The sequence below is a fragment of the Camarhynchus parvulus genome, chromosome 1 (assembly GCF_901933205.1).
Source record: "Camarhynchus parvulus chromosome 1, STF_HiC, whole genome shotgun sequence".
Classification (NCBI taxonomy): domain Eukaryota; kingdom Metazoa; phylum Chordata; class Aves; order Passeriformes; family Thraupidae; genus Camarhynchus; species Camarhynchus parvulus.
In genome coordinates, this window is record NC_044571.1 from 90,643,866 (window position 1) to 90,662,073 (window position 18,208).

At 38.9% G+C, this 18,208-nt stretch overlaps 1 protein-coding gene across 2 annotated transcripts in view; it reads left to right on the forward strand.

Annotated features, from left to right (window-relative positions):
- Positions 1–18,208, forward strand: part of GSK3B (glycogen synthase kinase 3 beta) — a 150,180-nt gene that overhangs the window by 90,046 nt on the left and 41,926 nt on the right. For both annotated transcript variants that reach the window (XM_030971629.1, XM_030971638.1), the window contains exons 4-7: positions 3,539–3,649; positions 6,548–6,678; positions 8,475–8,581; positions 17,819–17,916. In XM_030971629.1, coding sequence (XP_030827489.1) covers positions 3,539–3,649; positions 6,548–6,678; positions 8,475–8,581; positions 17,819–17,916 — 447 coding nt within the window. The remainder of the gene's footprint in view (positions 1–3,538; positions 3,650–6,547; positions 6,679–8,474; positions 8,582–17,818; positions 17,917–18,208) is intronic.

The following is an 18,208-nucleotide window of genomic DNA, read 5'->3' on the forward strand; positions in this document are numbered from 1 at the left end:
AATCAAATACTTTTGATTCTGGGTTTCAGGAGCTGGTGTTCTGCCCTTCCTCTTTTTTTATTTTGAACTGTACATGGTCATAATCTTAGCAGCAGGCACAGGAGAATACAAATACATGTAAACATTTGACCTGCAACAGAAAGCTAGTAAGCCCAAGGTCTTTGAGGAGTTATTTAATGACATCTTGTGTTTGCTTTCTGTATTTCGTATGCTGCAGCTTCTCTGGTCTTTTCTGTTCTCTGTAGGTAATTTCAGACATGCTTGTGACAGTCAGGTTACCTTGTTTTGTTCCCAGACCAGCAGTTTTGAAACAGCAGTATGGAAACAAGTCACTTGTGGAATATGTGGTGAGGTTCCCTGTAATGGAAAGATAAGCCTTGATCGTCCCAGTTGATCCTCGAGCAGTTGCCCTCATTTGGCAAGCTCTTTGAGCTAACCCTGTTTCCTACTGCAGTACATCTGGGTCACTGGAAAAATATGTGTTTAGGAGGAATGCATGAGGTAGGCAAACCAGGTTACATCATGCTCAGAGCTTGTCAGGCCATGACTGCTTCCTAGCTTGTCCTGAATCTTGTTCAGGGGAATCCAGGTAACTTGGATATTATTTTCATCCAGTTCATGCTCACTGAGAAGTATCAGGGCTCGTGAAAACTCTTTCCTGTATGTTTATCAGACCAGTGCCAGATGACATCAGGAGGATGTCTCTCAAAACACTTGAATAGTCTTTAGTTCATTATAGCAGTCATTAAGAGAACCTCTGGAGTCAGTTGTGTGTGGTAGGGGTGGAATATACCACTACTTACATAAGGCATAAGCCTTGCCTTTATAGCTGCATATTGGAGTTCTGGGTCCCTCAAGTGGTACATCAAAACTTGATAGTTGATGAGGGGGGGAAAGGTGTTCATGTGCCTTTGTGTTCTGTGTGATGCACATTTACACAGGAGCAGCACCACACAAAACCCATGCTGTTTGTTCAGGTACTGCAGGTGGCGTCAAAACTCAGAAGTGAAGCCTTCATCTCTAAAAATGCAAATGCCTCAAAGTTTTTTGTACTTGTGTCATGATATTTAATTGGTCCCATTCTTAATAGCATGTAAAATTAGAAATAAAAATGGAGGCACTAAAAGCAAAGCAACGATTATATGAACTAGAGAGTAGTTCTGTACTTCTCCAAACTCACTGCTATGAAGTAGTGCAGACAGGGTTTACTGATCATATGTTTTACATGTGTCCTTTTGTTTGTATTATGAGAGGATTATAAAATCACTATAATTTAATTTTTACTCATTTTTTCCTCTAATCTCTCATGTAAATCTTTTTGATACATGAAACATGAATCCTTGGATCAAAGTCACCAACCTCAGTAACAGTACTCGGCGAAGTGATTTGTCACCAGTAAGACTTTCCCATCCTCTGAGAGGCAGACATTTAGCATATTCATCAGGTTGTACCTACACTGAAGCAAACAGCATTCATATTCATGTGACTGTTTTCTCTCATGGTTTACAGATTGCCTTACCAGCATAAGCTAACTTTGAATTTTTTAGGACATTTATTTTTGGTATTTTATAACTAAACCTTGAAAGCTCTGACCTAAGAAGAGGCGGTGGATGAATTTTATTGGCTTGAAGTGAGAGTCAGGGAAAGAAGAACTTTCCTTGCTGCAGGAAAAGTGCTAAAATACAAGTGGTTTTGGTTTGGTTTTTTTTTTCCCTTGCATATATTTGCACGTCTGTGGAGTTCCAGAGCTGTCTGGTATTTATTTCCTCTGCACTGCTAGTAGTTGTCCCTTCTCATCCATTTAAAAAATTTTCTTCTCCCCAGATTGGTCCCCAGAAGACTTCACATTGTTCCCAGTTCGTGGGATGACACTGGGAGAAGCACCAGCATAGTCAGGGTCTTGGAGGCTGCTCCTTGTCTATGTTTGAGAAGTATGATAAGGCCAGATAGACACAAGTTGGTGGGCCATTGTCATTTGCTTGGTGCTGTGCTATTACCACTGTCATTTAAGCAATGATTTTAAGGAAAGAGCTTTTTTTGTAGGGAAGAATGACATAGGCAGGGCCATGCAAGGTGAGTTGGTCTATTAGGAGGTATTGGCAAGAGCTATTAAAATGTCCTGAAAATCCAAGCCTTGATTGTCAAATAAGGGCGAGCAGAGGTCTTGAATTCTGAGCCTTTAAAAACACACAAAGCCAGCTGTTCTCTGCATATGTATTCAAGGTGTGTATTTCTCTGTGTGTTAGCATGTACCAGACTGCTGCTCTTTGCTGTGGCAGGACAGCAGAGCACTGTGAGAGAAGCACACCTCACTCTGTGCTTTAAGAGGTGGGTCAAGTCACACTAGAGTAGCAGTATTAAATTGCTGTAGCCAAATGAGGTTTGGGTTTAGGTGTTAAGATATAGATAGCCAGTGGATCTTCTGACAAGGGCCTCCAGTTGAAGACTTAGGAGCTCTGTGCTGTTTCCATCTGTATAAATTCTCCATGTAATGTCTTTCTCTATAGAAAGTTCTAGGTGATTAAATAACAGACACAGGAGAGGTTACTTCTAGTTATTTCAATAGCTCCCAAAATAATTTTTTATGCTGAATTAATTGATTTTACCCACTCCCCAACATTAGATGTATTCACAGTCCTGGTAGGATTTGCAGTGAAGACTGCATTAAAATATCAGAAGTCTCTTTAGGACCTGTTTCACTGCTGAAAACTCTCAGTTTGCAGTTAGGCACTATATGATTATAGTACTTTGTCATTTAAGTCCTCTTTGTTCCTTCTTTCCTTTGCTAATGTATAATGAGGTACTTTATTATGTAACAAAGTACCTTATTATAAAGCTACTTTTGTTGTTTCTCTGTGTTATGTTCGCATGAACTTCTAACTTAATCCTAGATATTAAAAATTATACTTGAGACTTTGGTTTTGGCTTGTTCTCTTTTGTAATGAATAAGTTCATATGTTTAAGTTGGAGATAACTGGGACATAGAAATACCTGCGAACAGAATGATTACAAATTTTAACAGTGGCTTACTGTATACAAATGGTTAATATGTATTAATCTCTTAATAGCTGGGAATTCAGTAAGATCAAAGTAACATTTCTAAAAGATGAAGGTTGTTTGAACTTTTTTGATGTGTTGTTGTTGGGGGCTGAGTTTTGAGCTTTTAAATTTGCACTTCTTGGGTTTTGGCAGGTAAGGGAGTAACGAGTTAATAGGCTGTTTTAACTAATTATGCAGATGTTACCTTGAAATACTCTCCTAATGAAAATATTGACTGGGCAGAACAATTATATCCTTGTCTCCATTTATAATCAGAAAATATCTTACATAGGAGACCAGAACAATTAGCATGACCTTAAACATAAGTTTGACAAAAGTATGAATGCGCGAGTGCAAAGCCTACATAGTAGTTCCATGATAAAGATGGGACTTAAAATGTCCACAGCTTTCTCATCTTTTAGGTTTCTCTGAACACTTTGATTGTACTTCATGCCTCAAATCTAGTGCTGATTTGTTTTTCTTCTTTATTCTCTTGCAGAAAGATGAGGTGTACCTCAACTTGGTGCTGGACTATGTTCCTGAAACAGTATACAGAGTTGCCAGACATTATAGTCGGGCCAAACAGACACTCCCTATGATTTATGTCAAGGTACGTAACTGACAGATGTGGTTAGGTGAAGCAAGATATTACAGAAATACACCGTGGATACTCTTTTCTGACAGAACAGTAAATTTTCAGAAATTATTAGAAGCAAATAGATCTGAGGCAAGGAAAAAAGTTTAGAATTACTTGTTATTGTGAAGGAAGAATAGAGGGTTGAGACTTAAACACTCCCAATTTCTGACCTTACATCTTGGAATGGGTTAGGGAGACAGAGTGGGGGGGGAGTGTTTTGTTTTTGACGCAGCTTGGATGGAGACTGAGACCAGCCAGATTAGCAGCTTTCAGTTTCCTGAGATGGTGAAGACATAATAGAACAAAGGTCAGGAACTGAAAGAGGATGTCAGGAGGATGTTCTCTAATCTGTTATCTTCCCCTTTTCCCGGCATATGAGTAAGAGTTCATGTGCTTTTGTTGTGGTCATGAAAGGCACATTTTTGTTTCTACTCCAAGCTCATTGGCTTATGTCTTCAAAAGCTGCATGGGGTAAGGTGCTTGTATGCACATTGTAGTTTCAACATCTTACTCAAGTTGTTTACATCTTTTACACAGGAGTTGAAGTAAATAAAATTTCTCATTTGCTGTCCAACATGGGACCCATCTGGGGCCTCATAGTTTTGTTTCATCTATTGTGGTGACTATAATCCACACACTAGTGAATGATGATGTTTTCACATGCCATTAACTTGTTAACATGGCACACAGGTAATACTTAATGGAAATTACCAACAAAATTTCCTGATGCATATTGATTTCTCCAGGCAACTCCTTAAAAGTATAATGCTTAATGTAAGGGCTGGCTTAAGAAAAGACTTCTTTTTGGTTGAAAGAAGATGAAACTTTCAAAGGTGAAAGCTACAAATAGTAATTATTTCAATAATGAAATTTTGTGCCATAACTACATGCATAAATTGTAAATGGAATGTCTCTGCAATAGGCATCACTTTTGCCTGATTTTTATGAAAGCACAGAAATTTATCATCCAGCCGACTTCAAGGTCACTCCCTTTGGTCTGTTGGTGGAAATTCATGTCTTCAGGTTATATGCTCCCCAAAATCTGTAGGCTTGGCTTTTGATAACTTGTTTATATATCTTTTGTCAGTATTCTTGCCCTAATTGTTCTTATTATGGGAACTTGAGAAAATTGTTCTTCCTTACACTTCCAGAGAAAAATGTGTTTCAGCTCTTTCATCTTGCAGGATGCCTGGGACTTCCTGTTCCAGGTAGTCTGGAAAGCTACTCTTATTTTTCTGGCAAGGCTTTTATATAATCCTGTATTTAAAAATATCATGTTGCCTTAATATCATTAAAGATTTTGCAATTTTCCAGGCATCTTGGCTACACAAAGGTCAGATCATACCTATTTGTTCACTTCTGATGGATAACTAGGCAGGCAGAGAGCTGTTTTTCCCTAGGTAACAAAGAAACTTAAAGCTGCACAGAAGCTGCTCTAGTAATCTTCTGGTTAATTTTTATTTGTAATTTCTAACCTGCTGTAAGGAGTCCTTGGAAATTTTGGGTTTGCTGTGTGGAGATGAAAGGTATACTTTATAAATCCCACATGTGTTAACTTGACCCCTCAAGTTAGAGCAGTCTTTTGCATTATTTTGCAATACACTTGCACAATACATACTTGAGGGACCAGAACAGGCAATTCGGAAAAAATGTTTGTTTGCTTTTCTTTGTGCAGAGTTGTGGTTTTCAGAAGCAATTATGAAAACCAGAGGCCTAGAGCCAAAATTCAAGCAATTCTCTTCCCTCTCCTACTTTCCTGCCAAATAAACAACAAAAATAAGGGGGAGAGAAAGTGTGACGACTAAGATAATGGTGAAAGAGAGGCAAACATGACCTGATATCAATATCAAGTAATTGCACCTGGTTATGGTTGTAGACCATTAAAGATGAACCGTGGAAAAATGTGCTTGTGAAGGAAAAGTGTGGAGTTGCATCTCTGGTATAGTGTCCTGCCTGTAGCTTGAGTTTTCTTTGTGGGGACACAAGAAAAACAAAAAATAGTCTGGCAGCCTTTTGTCAACCTAAAAACAGGGCTTTCCATGCCTTTATGACTGTATATGCTATACATCATTGATTGTATCCAGCAGCTTTTTATTATCCATAACAAAAAGTGTGGATCTCCAGAAGCTGGACATCGTTCCCCTGCCCTGTAAGCTTCTCCTGTGAAGTTCTTGACTTGGTAATACCTCCCCTTGCTGTGTTCTTCCTTGCTAAGGGGTTAGCCAGCCCTGGAAAGTGGGCAGAGAAAAATCTCCCTCAGCATACTTGTTTGTTGTGCCTTGCATAAACTTACTTTGAACAGTTGGTTTTATTTGCCTTCTGTTTTTGTCCAGAGATTTGAAATTAAAATTACTCTGTACCCTTAGCAAGAAACACTGGGAGATTCACTTCAGTGACAGGCTGAGACACTACCCTTGTCTTTGGGCAATATTTAATATAGCTCCACTAACTAAAGGGTTTTCTTTTGGATTTTGTGGGGCATTTTTTTTTGTTTTTGTTTGTTTGGGGGTTTTTTAATAACCTGGAATATTTCACTGCTGTGAAGAGGCTTATTTGTAGAGCAAACTGAAGCTTTTTTTGTGTATACTTGTTATGACTGCCATTATTTACAAATGTTGGAAAACTGGCACAATTATTTCTTTGGAATTATGCTAATTATGCTATCTCAAAGGACACATAAAAATATTTGAACCACATGTGTGTGTATGTAGCAAAGGCATGTGGGAAAGGGATGCAAATACCTTGTTCAGCTTCATAGCCCTAATAGGCATTCAGTATGGTCTTTTTCTCAGTGATTTTGTTTTTCTTCTAATAAGGGTTTGTGCTAAACTGATTGTTTTACCTGATTTGACTGGTATTTCTGTGTTCCAGTTGTACATGTATCAACTGTTCCGGAGTTTAGCCTATATCCATTCCTTTGGGATCTGCCACCGGGATATAAAACCACAGAACCTCTTGCTGGACCCTGATACAGCTGTTCTAAAACTCTGTGACTTTGGAAGGTAAGCACATTTGTGGTCTGAAACCTGGTAAAGAGATCTTCCTTGATGAAACTTTGCCAAGAAATTCTCAGTGTCCCTTAGAAGGTTTTTATTTGTAGCTTAAAAGAGGAATTACTGCTATTCTGTTTTCCCCCCAAAGTGAGTTCAAAAGAGTGGCAGGTAAGAGCTGGAAAAGGATATTAAGAGGAAGGGAATTAAACTTCACGCCTCTTATTTTTGCAGGTATTAGAAAAATGAAATAAATACACCATGACATAGGGAAAATACTGCAGCATGGAAAACCAGAACCAGTTATTGCAGTAAAGTGTGTTTGGGCAAGAGAGGACAGGCGTGGTGGCATTGTAACTTAAAAAGGATGCTGTTACACTAGTTAGTGTACTTGCATTTACAACAATTCACTTCATGATGCAAATACCATAGAGGCTCAAAATCAGAAGCAGGACTTCTAGTTGAAGCTGTTGGACAGTGGGCATCTATGTTCTAGTTTCCTAAGGCACATTTATTTCCAGTATCCACTCAGAATCACCTTTAGAGTCCAGTCCCCACCTTAGAACTGATACAGAAATTCTGGCAATCTGCAGTGAGACAGGACACAGATTTCTCTCTGAGAAAGTTCAGTCTTTAGATTGTATTGTAACTTTGCAGACTAAAAGAGTTGGGGTATATGTGTGAGAAGTCACAGAGACTGCTGTTGCTAAATTTGCTGCCCATAGTGAGTGGGAATGTCAGAAGGGGGTTATTCATGCAGTGCATCGTCGTGGCTGGTGCCTTGGGATCTCCTCAGCACTACCTCACCAGCACTGGGGCAAAGTAGAAATCATGCTGAAGCTCAAAACTGGCTATGCATAAAGGGAATATTTACTGGTTTTTATCAGTGGGAAGTTGTTAACTGTAGTTTCTATAGAGAAAACTGAAAACTGAGACTTTAAAATAGGTGGTGGAAGTTCTTCACTGAAGGCTGAGAGGAGTGTCTGGAGAGCTGAACACTGGATTTGACTGGCTTGCAGTGTTTGGTGCTATTTAGGTGAATGTCATATTTCCAAAAGGGCAGTAAGGGAAGTTTTGTCTTCCAGCTCCTTTTTGTCTTGCACTTGTTAATTCAGAAAGAAGTGTAATATGCCCATAGACTCATGTTCATAAAGCAATGAGATCTTGTGGTCCATTCTTTTCTTGGATTCTTTCAAAGAGAAGTATTGAGACAATACTGTAGGTTAGATCCTTTGTGGCTGATCGATTACAGTATAAGAGAAACCTTCATGTTAATTGTGGACCATAAACATGTGAATTCAATGGCAAATACTTTTTTTTTTTCTTTGTCACTCATACCGTGCTCCCTTAAGTAGCAAAGGAGCAGAATATTGTGTTGGAAATTAAAAACCAACCCAACAAAAAAAACCCCAAACAGACAAAAATACCCCCTTCAGTCCTTGTGAGTATCCAGAGCTTTTAAACCTTAAACGGTGACTACATTTGACCGACCTGTTTTCTGTCCTCTTTTCCACTGTAAACAAGCCTTTCTATCTATCAAAAGACAACTGGCAGCCAAAAATCTGACCCTGTTTTTCACCTAGATTGTACTCAGAATTTCCTTTCTGTCCCCAGTACAAGGTAGATTCTTGATGGATTGGACTGATTTCACAGTGAATCAAGGAGTCCGTTTGAATCAGCTTAAAAGAATATTGTACTTCAACATTTGGGAATGGGGAGTGGGTGAAGAGTGCCAAAGCTTCATGTTGGTGTGCACAGCAATATTGCAGCAGGTGTTCATTACTGAAATACTGTTGTTTCCTTTCCAGTGCAAAACAGCTGGTTCGTGGAGAACCCAACGTGTCGTACATCTGCTCTCGGTACTACAGGGCACCAGAGTTGATCTTTGGGGCCACCGATTATACCTCCAGTATAGGTATGTGGGTGCATTTCATTGACATCTGTACCAGCTCAGTTTTTATCCTCTACTGAAGTGTAAAGGTTTCCAGAGATCTCAGATATAATCCCCGGAGGCTGAATTTGGTTATAAATTATTAGGTACCACTTTTTAAAGAAATACAAATGTTTTGTAAGTTATTAGGTACCACTTTTTTAAGTAATACAAGTGTTTTGTAGATGGCTGCTGTGCTTTCTACACCTTTTGAGATTTCAACGTTAATTACCCTACGAAAGGGACTTTTTCAATGTAGAGGGGGAAAATCTGATTACAACTGAAAAAAATATCCATGTAATGTTGCTGTTTAGTTTAAAAGTAGATATGAGATCTCAAACCAGAAAAGCATTTTTAGTAGCTTGAAATAACTGTAAAGAATGTCTGCAGAAAACCAGCTACTGCTTCTGATGTGCTGTCATTTAGACATAAATTTGTAATTTATTTACTTGGCTTTTAGTAAAGAGTTTATGGGGGAGGTAAGTGTGATTGACTTTAAATTCTCTTTACAACTTCAATATATTGTGTACAGCAGTCCTTCTAATTCAACTAATTCTGCAGCTCTTACTGTCCTTTAGTCATTAATTTTGAGCACAAAGAAATCTTTCTATATACCTGACACATGGCTGTGTCATGGAAATACTAGGGGAGCTGGAGGTTTGATGGACATCAGGGAATAGCCAAGTTTTCTTACAGCAGAGAACCAAAAATGAACAGCAAAATGAAAAATCTTGGAAATGAACAACAGTGTGTTGGCTGGTTGTTGGTAACTACTTCAGTTTTTCAGTCAAGATACTGCCTGGGCTCCTTCTGAGTTCTAGTGCAAAAGAGAGCAGATTTGGTTCTCAGCACAATATTGGGGAACCTTTTACTTTGCTTATGGACTTGAGTCATTTAGGCAAGGTTTAATGTTTTCAATAGGATTTTGAGATCATGATCAACTCTTGGCAGACTATGTTTATAACCAGTATATTTAAACTCACTGTGTTTGAACCAGTGTGGAACTCAGTGGCTGGCTGACTTGTTTTAACTCTGCAGTTCTTAAAGAGGAACAAAAACCCCACCTCAACATCTTCCTGAAGACTTCCCTGCTCTCACGAATTTTTTCCCATTCATTATGTATTGTAGCAACTCTTACACATCTTCCTGGTAGGAAAAAGAGGCAGAACCAAGAGTAGTCTGGGGAAAGTATGGCACAATAAAGATAGAAGGGCAGAACTTACTGTCAGCTGCTGCCAGAAGTGGCAGCCCCACCCCTGCTCTTGTCCCTGGATACCCTGGCTCTCACAGCTTACTGTTTAATTTGCTGATTCAGCATCAACTGACAAGAGATTTTGGCAGGTTAACTTCCTGCTGTGTGAGTGAGTGCAATCAGCAGTATTCTGCAGTCCAGTAAGCAGCAAAGCCCAGGTAAAAGCAAAGTGTTGTGAGCTCTTGAGTGAGGGGAAGGTGGCTGATCCCATTTGACATTTTTTTGCCAGCTGAGAGCTAATAGATTGGCTCAGCTGCATTATCAGAGTGCACTGAGACCTCTTGTTTCAGAGGATAGCTGCATAAAATGTGTATTTTATGGAGAAACTGCTTTTCACATAAGCCTGTGAAGTGTCTCTTGCTCCAACTGCAGACCCTTGTTCAATTTGTGCTTTCCATTTCTGTTGTTTTACATGCTGGTCTCTAAAATGGCTCTAATAAAAATTCCATTCCGAAGAGCAATTTTTCACTTGCCTTCCAAAATATCTTGAATTTCAGTCATTGTTCTGACTTTCTTGTGCCAAAAAACCCCACCTGTCCCTTCAAGTCCTTTCTTTGAAATTTGTGCTGAATTGGCTGAAAATGAAGTTAATACTCCTTCGTTCCTTCCTGTCCTATCCACCTTCCCCTTTTTTCTTAGCAGTCTTTGGATTTGGGAGATGAGCAGGAATGAAATGCTTTTACAAGCTCTACAGTTTCCCAGTGTTCTGCAATATGCTAGAAATTCTAAGGGTTAATTTTGTGTTGCTGCTGTTTGTACACATTCCTTAGTTCTTGCTGGTAGGCAGCAATGGTGCATAGTGAGAGCCCTTCCTTATTTCATGTGGGATTGTTCATCCAAACTCATCCAGTTTGTTGGAAAACCAATCAACAAGTATAGAGGGATTTATTAAAAGAAGGAAAAGGGCATGTAATTATTAGTGCTTTATCCATAGCTCAGAGTATGGGGAACTGTGAAATGCTTCAGTATTGTGATGCTGCCTTTTAAACTTATCTGTTGGCATGCTTGGTTTTTCAAGTTCTTGTTTTTCTTGTGAGTTGTTAGCATAACAACCTTTCCCCACTGTAGTCTTTATCACTCTGTAAGAATCACCTATGTGTGTGGTAACAAAAAGTGAGCTTTACATGTAAGGCAGGGATCTTTTATTCCCCCAGTTAAATATTCTCTAGTAAACTGTGGTAAAAGTAAAATCGATGAAGAATACAAATCCAAAAAGTGTTCTAAGTACAAATTCTCCTACATTATCTGCAAGGCTTCCAGCTGTTTTTGTGAAGGTTTTTGTTGTTTGTTAATGTTACTGCAGGGCTTATGATTATAATGCACTGCAATAGGATAATGACTGGAAGGATTTCTAAGCAAGAAGTCCTTTTTAAGACTAGGCAGTGACACTGGTGGCCCAATACTTGACTGCACAGCCAGCTGCATTATTACAATGTCAGTTGTTAGTAATCTTGTTTAGCACTGTAACCAGCAGTTGCTGTCTGGCTTCATCCACGTTGTCTTTAAACACATGAATTTGTCCTCGTGACATTACTTGCTCTCCAGTGTAGCAGTTCATTCCAGGATGTGTCTCTTCATCCTGGATGTCACAACAAACCATAAACTGGCATTTAACTTCTAGGATCTTGACTGTTTCATTGAAGTGCATGACTTTAATGCTAACCCAAGAGGTCCCTTTAAAAAATAACTGAGCCAGGGATGTGATGTTTGTTACGCTTCTGTAAAGTACCACATTAGTGCTGCATTTAAAAATATATACCATAGTAAGAGTAGCATCAAACCACATTTACTGGAGTTAGTGCCTCCAGCAGACCTGGGACTCTATTTTTAAAATAACAACCTGGGAAATGACCTATTAGAGTTCTTAAATAGTCACTGTTGCCAAATAGTACAAGTCTCTACCCATAATAGCTGTTATGTAACTGCCTTAGAACTTTACAGGATTTTTCAGTGGTCAGGCACAAATATTCATGTCAATTGGGTGCCTTCATAGCTTATACAGATTGGGCCTTTGTGCACCTTTGGCTATGAATTCTGCAAGTGTGTGTGTTTGTGTGTGTCTCTAAAGCTTGCTGGGAATGGACATAGTTTGCTTCCTGCAGCTGATTTGCAGGAGTTTGTTACTGTTGTTGGTTGGTTGGGGTTTTTTTTTGTGGGTGGGGGGAAGAGAGGGAAGGTGGGGGCTGGTTTGTTGGTTTTTTTCCCAAACCAAGCCCTTCAGCTGTGCCTTGACAGCATTTTGGCTGAGGCTTTTTCCTTGCCAGTCTGTGTGTGTTATAGCATCCCAGAGTATGTTGATGGCATAGTTCTGGCTGTGCTGGTCACATGGGTGATGCTGCTGCTGAAAAACCCTGGGATGGGTGCCCATGTTCCCCTGCATTGTCCTGGGACAGGCACTGGAGTAGGGGTGAGTGCAGATGTTTCTGTGGCCTTGAGCTCCTTTTGTATGGAAAGAAGCTGTGCAGTTGAGCTTTGCCTCAATCTCATGTGGTGTTTTTCCCTAGGTGAGGTGGCAGGGCAGGGGAGGGCTCAGCAGATCCTGGTGGTGCTTCTGCACAACGAGGGGCTGCTGCTCTCAGTGCTTTTGTTCCACCACTGCGCTGGCAGGAGCTGGGAGCATTCCAGAGGGAACATTTATAGCCACTGGCAGGAAAAGATTGATCTGCATGACCATTGCTGGCTTCTCTTGGGGTGTCTGAAAATAAGTATCATCAAGTTGTTCATTCACTTTCCTAGCAAGCGTGAGTGTTTCACCTCAGCAGTCTGGAGCAGAAGCTCTTCTGCAGGTATGTGTAGTTGGCCTGTCTCAGAGTTTCTTGGGGAAGAACCACCATGAGGTGTGTCCCTGAACAGTTGCCAAACAGTCAGAAGAATTTGCTTCTTTCTCAGATGGCAACTTCCAGTGCTGAAAGTAAGCAGGTGTGTTAATTACTGAACTACTCTGCCACCTGTCATTGTAGTTTCATCTCTTCATTGCGAGAGAATAGAGATACCTGTGTTTAGTTTTTGTTCCAAATACTGGAGAAAGCATGTCTTTTCAAGCATTTTCATGTTTCAGCCTTACTCTTTCTCCTCAATCCATGGATCTGTGGTGGCTTGATGTGCAAAACTTCTACCAACATAGCACACCTGCCTGTAATCCTGAATTTTTCTCTTGTTCTGACATCCCAGATATTGTTTCAAACAAGCAGCAGTGAAAAGCACTTTGGGTCTGGCATTTGGCAATTAGAAGCTGCTGATTTTATGACTTCCCAGTGCTGCTTTTCTGACTTTTGGTTTGTTTCCACAGTTTCCAGAGAAGCAACTTTGAGTCACCTCCAAGATGGAGGAAGTCCATCAAGATGAAGGAATAGTGAGGCAGAGATGAATAGATGAGGGTAATAAAAAAGTAGGAAGGTAAATACGCCCCATAAAGTGTCAGATAAATGGAAGTTCTTAATTTGTACTAAGTGGGTGAGAGAAACCGTCCTTTTTCCCCCCCCCTTCCTCCTCCATGTCCTCCAAATAACAAGTTAGAGGAGCTAGAGTGTAATTCAATGAATGGTGCTTGTGCTGTGAAGAAGAGGGGCAGCTTTTCAGCTTGGAAAGGCAGAGTTTGAGATCAGAAGAAGTGAAATTTGTGGATAGGGTGTTAATTTCCTACTCAAAATGGCTGTTGCATGCTTACAGAATTAAAGCTAAGGAGTGTATTTTGCACTGGTTCTCCCAAATGCGTGTTCCTGATTTAAAGAGAAATACTTGTTTTCTTGCCTTCTGTAATGCTAGAATGCATTCAAATGTAAGGGCATTATGAAGATTATATTATTAGACATTGTCCATCTAACAGGTCTGAAGATCAATAAAGTAGTAGAGACTTAAATTAAGAAAAGTCTTGTAGAACAAGAGGCTATATGAATTTTTGTGTGTTTAAATTCATGGAGGTAGGTTAGGTGATAATGGTATTTTTCTAAGTGTTCTTTAGTCTAGGAAAGATACGGCATTAGCTACCATTGTAATGTGTGACAACTATCTGAAGTAAGCTTATGTGAAGGTTACTGTTGCCTGGCAGTTGTATTTATTCTCTGTATTGTTTAGACTGCATTTCACTGAAGGTATGAAGAAAGTACCCTTGCCTGCTTTCTTAAAATGAATAGTTTTCAGTATTTTCTCCTAAAATTTCACATTGTCCCAACTAGTTTGGTGTAAGTACCATTTGTTGATGTATTTTCTTTTAAGATTCTCTCTTGTTTATTGGCTAATTTAAAGTATGTGAATGAGAGTCCTAGCTGGCTTTAATTAACTTGCACACACTGAAAAGAAATAATTCAGAAAATGCTTCTTCTCCCATGGGAGCAGGTAGTTACACCACATATTAATCTGTAGCAGTTAGCTCTGACTGTACTAAGAGAGAAAAGTCTTTGGGAAGGAACTACTGTAAGCTGATCACTTCCTTTAAGTAACATGTGTTTAAATATTGAAATTAGTACTTGTTTACTTCAGGCTTGAGGAAGAATTTTACCATCCTGATGTGGTAGATATATTTTAAAATGCAAGATATAAAGGGTGTGGGGAAAAAAAGAGCAAACTATCCTGGAACCAAATTTTAGTCAATGGCATAAATTCCCTCAAGTTTCAGCAGATATGAAATTTCTTAGTGTGTTCCTTATTGTACATCACTTATCAAAAGTTGTATAAATACCTGTGTATATTTTGTTTGTGTACCTCCTTGGAGCTGCTCAAGTTAGCCTCTACTCTCTGGATTTTGTTGAGGATGCTTCAAGGATTTGTTCACTTCCTTGTCCAGGGAACATTGCCCAAATCCTAATTTGGAAGTTGGTGAAATTACATGCCTGGAAAAAAGATGGGGATTTTGAAGTGTCTGTATTTTTCTTCACTGTGTATTTAAAGTGTTAGCAGGCAAAATAAAGGAAAAGTGAATAGACTTTAAACAAGACATTAGATTGCCTCGTTTGGAAGATTTCAGTGCCTAAGGAGCAATAGGTTTCTGATGGATTTTGTTGAATGTTTGAGGGATTAAACCCAGTGTGAATGCAGCAAGTATTCCTCAGCCATTGCCACCTATTTTCTCATGACCTACATCCTTGCTTTTTTTCCTCTGTTCCCATGTGACGCCCTCAGCTTTCTCGTGTGCCCTCTGCTGTTCGTGCTTGGCTTTCTTGAACAAGGACCTGCACGTTGTTTGACTGGTTTACAGTTGCAGTTTGGCAGGGCTGGGGAAGCCCAGCACTTCCCCAAAGGACTGAACCCTCCTCACCCTGGCACCAACACTGATGCTCCCTGCTGTTTTTATAAAATTTTTGTATTGCATTTGAGACTTGTGCCCTACAGACTTGTCTGAAATAGGCTGGTGGAGTGCAAAAGCATTTGGGGAAACTAGGAAAAGCAAAAACAGCTCAAAGACAACTTAATGGAGCAGTCAGACCAGAAGGTTATTTAAAACAGTTTAAAAAAACCACAGTCTAATCTGAAAAAAGTAATGCTAGCATAGTTTCAAAATCTTAAAAGGAAGTGAATTGTGATTGAAGACTTACTTTCCTGTCAGCTCTGTGTTTGTATATATTCTGTCAAATATTTTTCCTTGCCATATATAACATTTTCAGTGCAAAATAAGGATTTGAGTTGTAAATAATGATTACAGATTTGGTCTAACTACTTGTTTTGTAAAGGACAGTCTAAAGGACTTGGCTTATTTAAAACCCTTTAAAGGTATCTTTAAATAGATTTTTAAGTTACAGCACTCTGACTGCTTAGTACATTTAATCTACCTCTTCAGTACCTCTGGAGAAATCTATCTGTTGAACTGTTATGTAATTCCTCTAAACCTAATATGCATGGGAGACACAAAAAGTGATGCTTTGCATCATGGTTTTGCTGGATGTGTTGGTCCAACAGCAGAAGCTGTCAGAGAGAGACATTGATTAACAGTTAGATGCAATTAAACATTCTTTACATTATTCCTTCTTAGTTTGTTGTCCAAAAGAGATCTTAGCACCTCAGTGCCCATATCAGCTTTTATTTAATGTGACTAAAAGATAAAAATAATCAACTTGTATGTTTGCTTGTTAAAATTCAGGACTCAAATGTCAAATTATTTCTGGTACTGTTTACGTTGTGAGTAGTTACTTTTTATGCTAAACCCTGATGCAGTGTTTGTACCAAGACATTAGGTAAAAGTGCATCCATTTTATTTGGAAGTGAATAATTTCAAAAGCTGAAGTAATGACAGTGGTGTTAGTCTACTGTATGTTCCAATTGAACCATATTCTTGAGGAGGGGAAGTATTTTTGCATAGCCTTCTTACTCTTTCCTTTAGAAATTGGGGAAGGAAAACTGTGTTTTAACTTGCTGATTATTTTGATATAAGTCTTAAACTCCTGAAATCTTTATTTGGTTTTTTTTTGCACCACTCTGTGGTGGTTGTGACAAAGTGATAATAGATGGCTTGGAGAACTGTCAGAGAAGTTTTCCTTACTCAGACCTTTAGCCATAACTGGCATGGTTGTGTATATCCTGCTTTACAGTTCTATGGAATCATAGAGTGGCTTAGGTTGGAACAGACCTTAAAGACCACCTTGTTCCAACCCCTTGCCAAGGTGGGCAGGGACATCTTCCACTAGACCAGGTTGCTCAGAGCTCCATCCAAGCTGGCCTCAAACACTTCCAGAGATGGGGCCTAGTTTAAATAGATGAGGGAGTAAGTGTTTCTGTCATAGCATAGATTATCTCAGTGGAACAGGTCTCAGGAGATAAATTCTCCTGGGGAACAAGACTAGCTCATAAAAGTAGGTGAGAGTTTAAAGACATATGGGTGGAAGGGGACTGGTTTTCCCCTTTGGGGTGTTTCTTTATATTCTAGGCTTTACGGCTCTTCTGTTGCTGATTGCTTGCTTGAGATTGGATTTTAGTGTAAAGTTTCAGGTATTCATTCAACAATTGATGTTTTTCTAGAAAACTTTACAGTAAATCTATTTTTGGGGAGAAGCAGTTTTCTGCATTCAAGTACAATACTTCTGCTGTGTTGAGCAGCTTAAACTTCCATTTATTTGCTGTACAATTACATTAGATTCTCACAAACACTGATAAACAGTGTTTATTGCATTTGCTTTGTTAGATTTTTCTTTTTGGTTAATTACATTAAAAAAAAATACTGTATTCTGTAGTACACTTAGATACGTTCTTAAGTTGCTTCTGTAATATTGAATTGCCTAATTATTTAAGAAGATATACCTGCAATAGATTATGAAAATTTTCTTCATGTAGGAGGAATAGCTCCTAAGGACTTCTTGAGGTTTTTGGTATACATACAAAAATTAAAGGCTTCATCTACAGATGCTGTTGACATGTGATCTGTGACTTGCAGTTCTGTTACTCATCCAAGTTGGCAAATGGAATTGGGATAAAGATTAGATCTTGAAGTGACTGGGTAGAGAGGCTGCCTCCCAGATCCCTTAATCATCATGTACTTCAGGTTACCAGTAATACTTGCACTACTGGTTCATCTGTCAGTGCATGTATGCTTTCAATATATGTATGAAAAACTGAGTCTATTCAACACTCAGAAACAGTAAAAACATCAGCCACTGTGTTGCATGATACCTATGCATAGTTCAAAATCAATGTGATTTAAAACAACACAGGGTTTGGGGAAATTCTCAATTTAAAAAGGCAAGCATTTTATGGTCTTTTCTCTGGATGTAAGTTTTAATGTCAATATATTATGGCATTTAACATGATTTTCCAGTTCTCATTATGTCACAGCTTGATTTCTAAGATTGTCTGCACACTGTTGTTTTATACCAGGTATCTGGTAACATTAGGATAGGAATGGTTTTTATTTTTAGCTGTGTTGCATACGCTATCAAACTGGCAAAGGATAAAGTAAGTAGCTTAAAATGGCTGGTTTTTTATGAATGGCTTAATATGTCTATTTTACTGATACTTTTCCCTGTCCTCCACCTTTCCCTTTTTAGATGTGTGGTCAGCAGGCTGTGTATTGGCTGAACTGTTACTAGGACAACCGATCTTTCCAGGTGACAGTGGTGTGGATCAGTTGGTGGAAATAATCAAGGTATGGAATCTTAAGTGTTGTTTTGACTCCATTATTCCTTGGGAATCAGTATGAAAACATGCACTGTTATAAACTGGTGAACATACATATATTCTGACATGATTGTACAGGTTTTTGCATGTAAACAGTGTTTGAAAACACTTCTCATGCTATTTTGAGAACCTGATGATCTTTACTTTCTCTTCTTGCAGTTATGCATATTGAGGCTTTTTCCCTCATAAAGGATTACACTTCCAGTGTGCTTGGAAAAAGTGCTTACATACTGGGCCAATATTTATTAATGTATGATTTT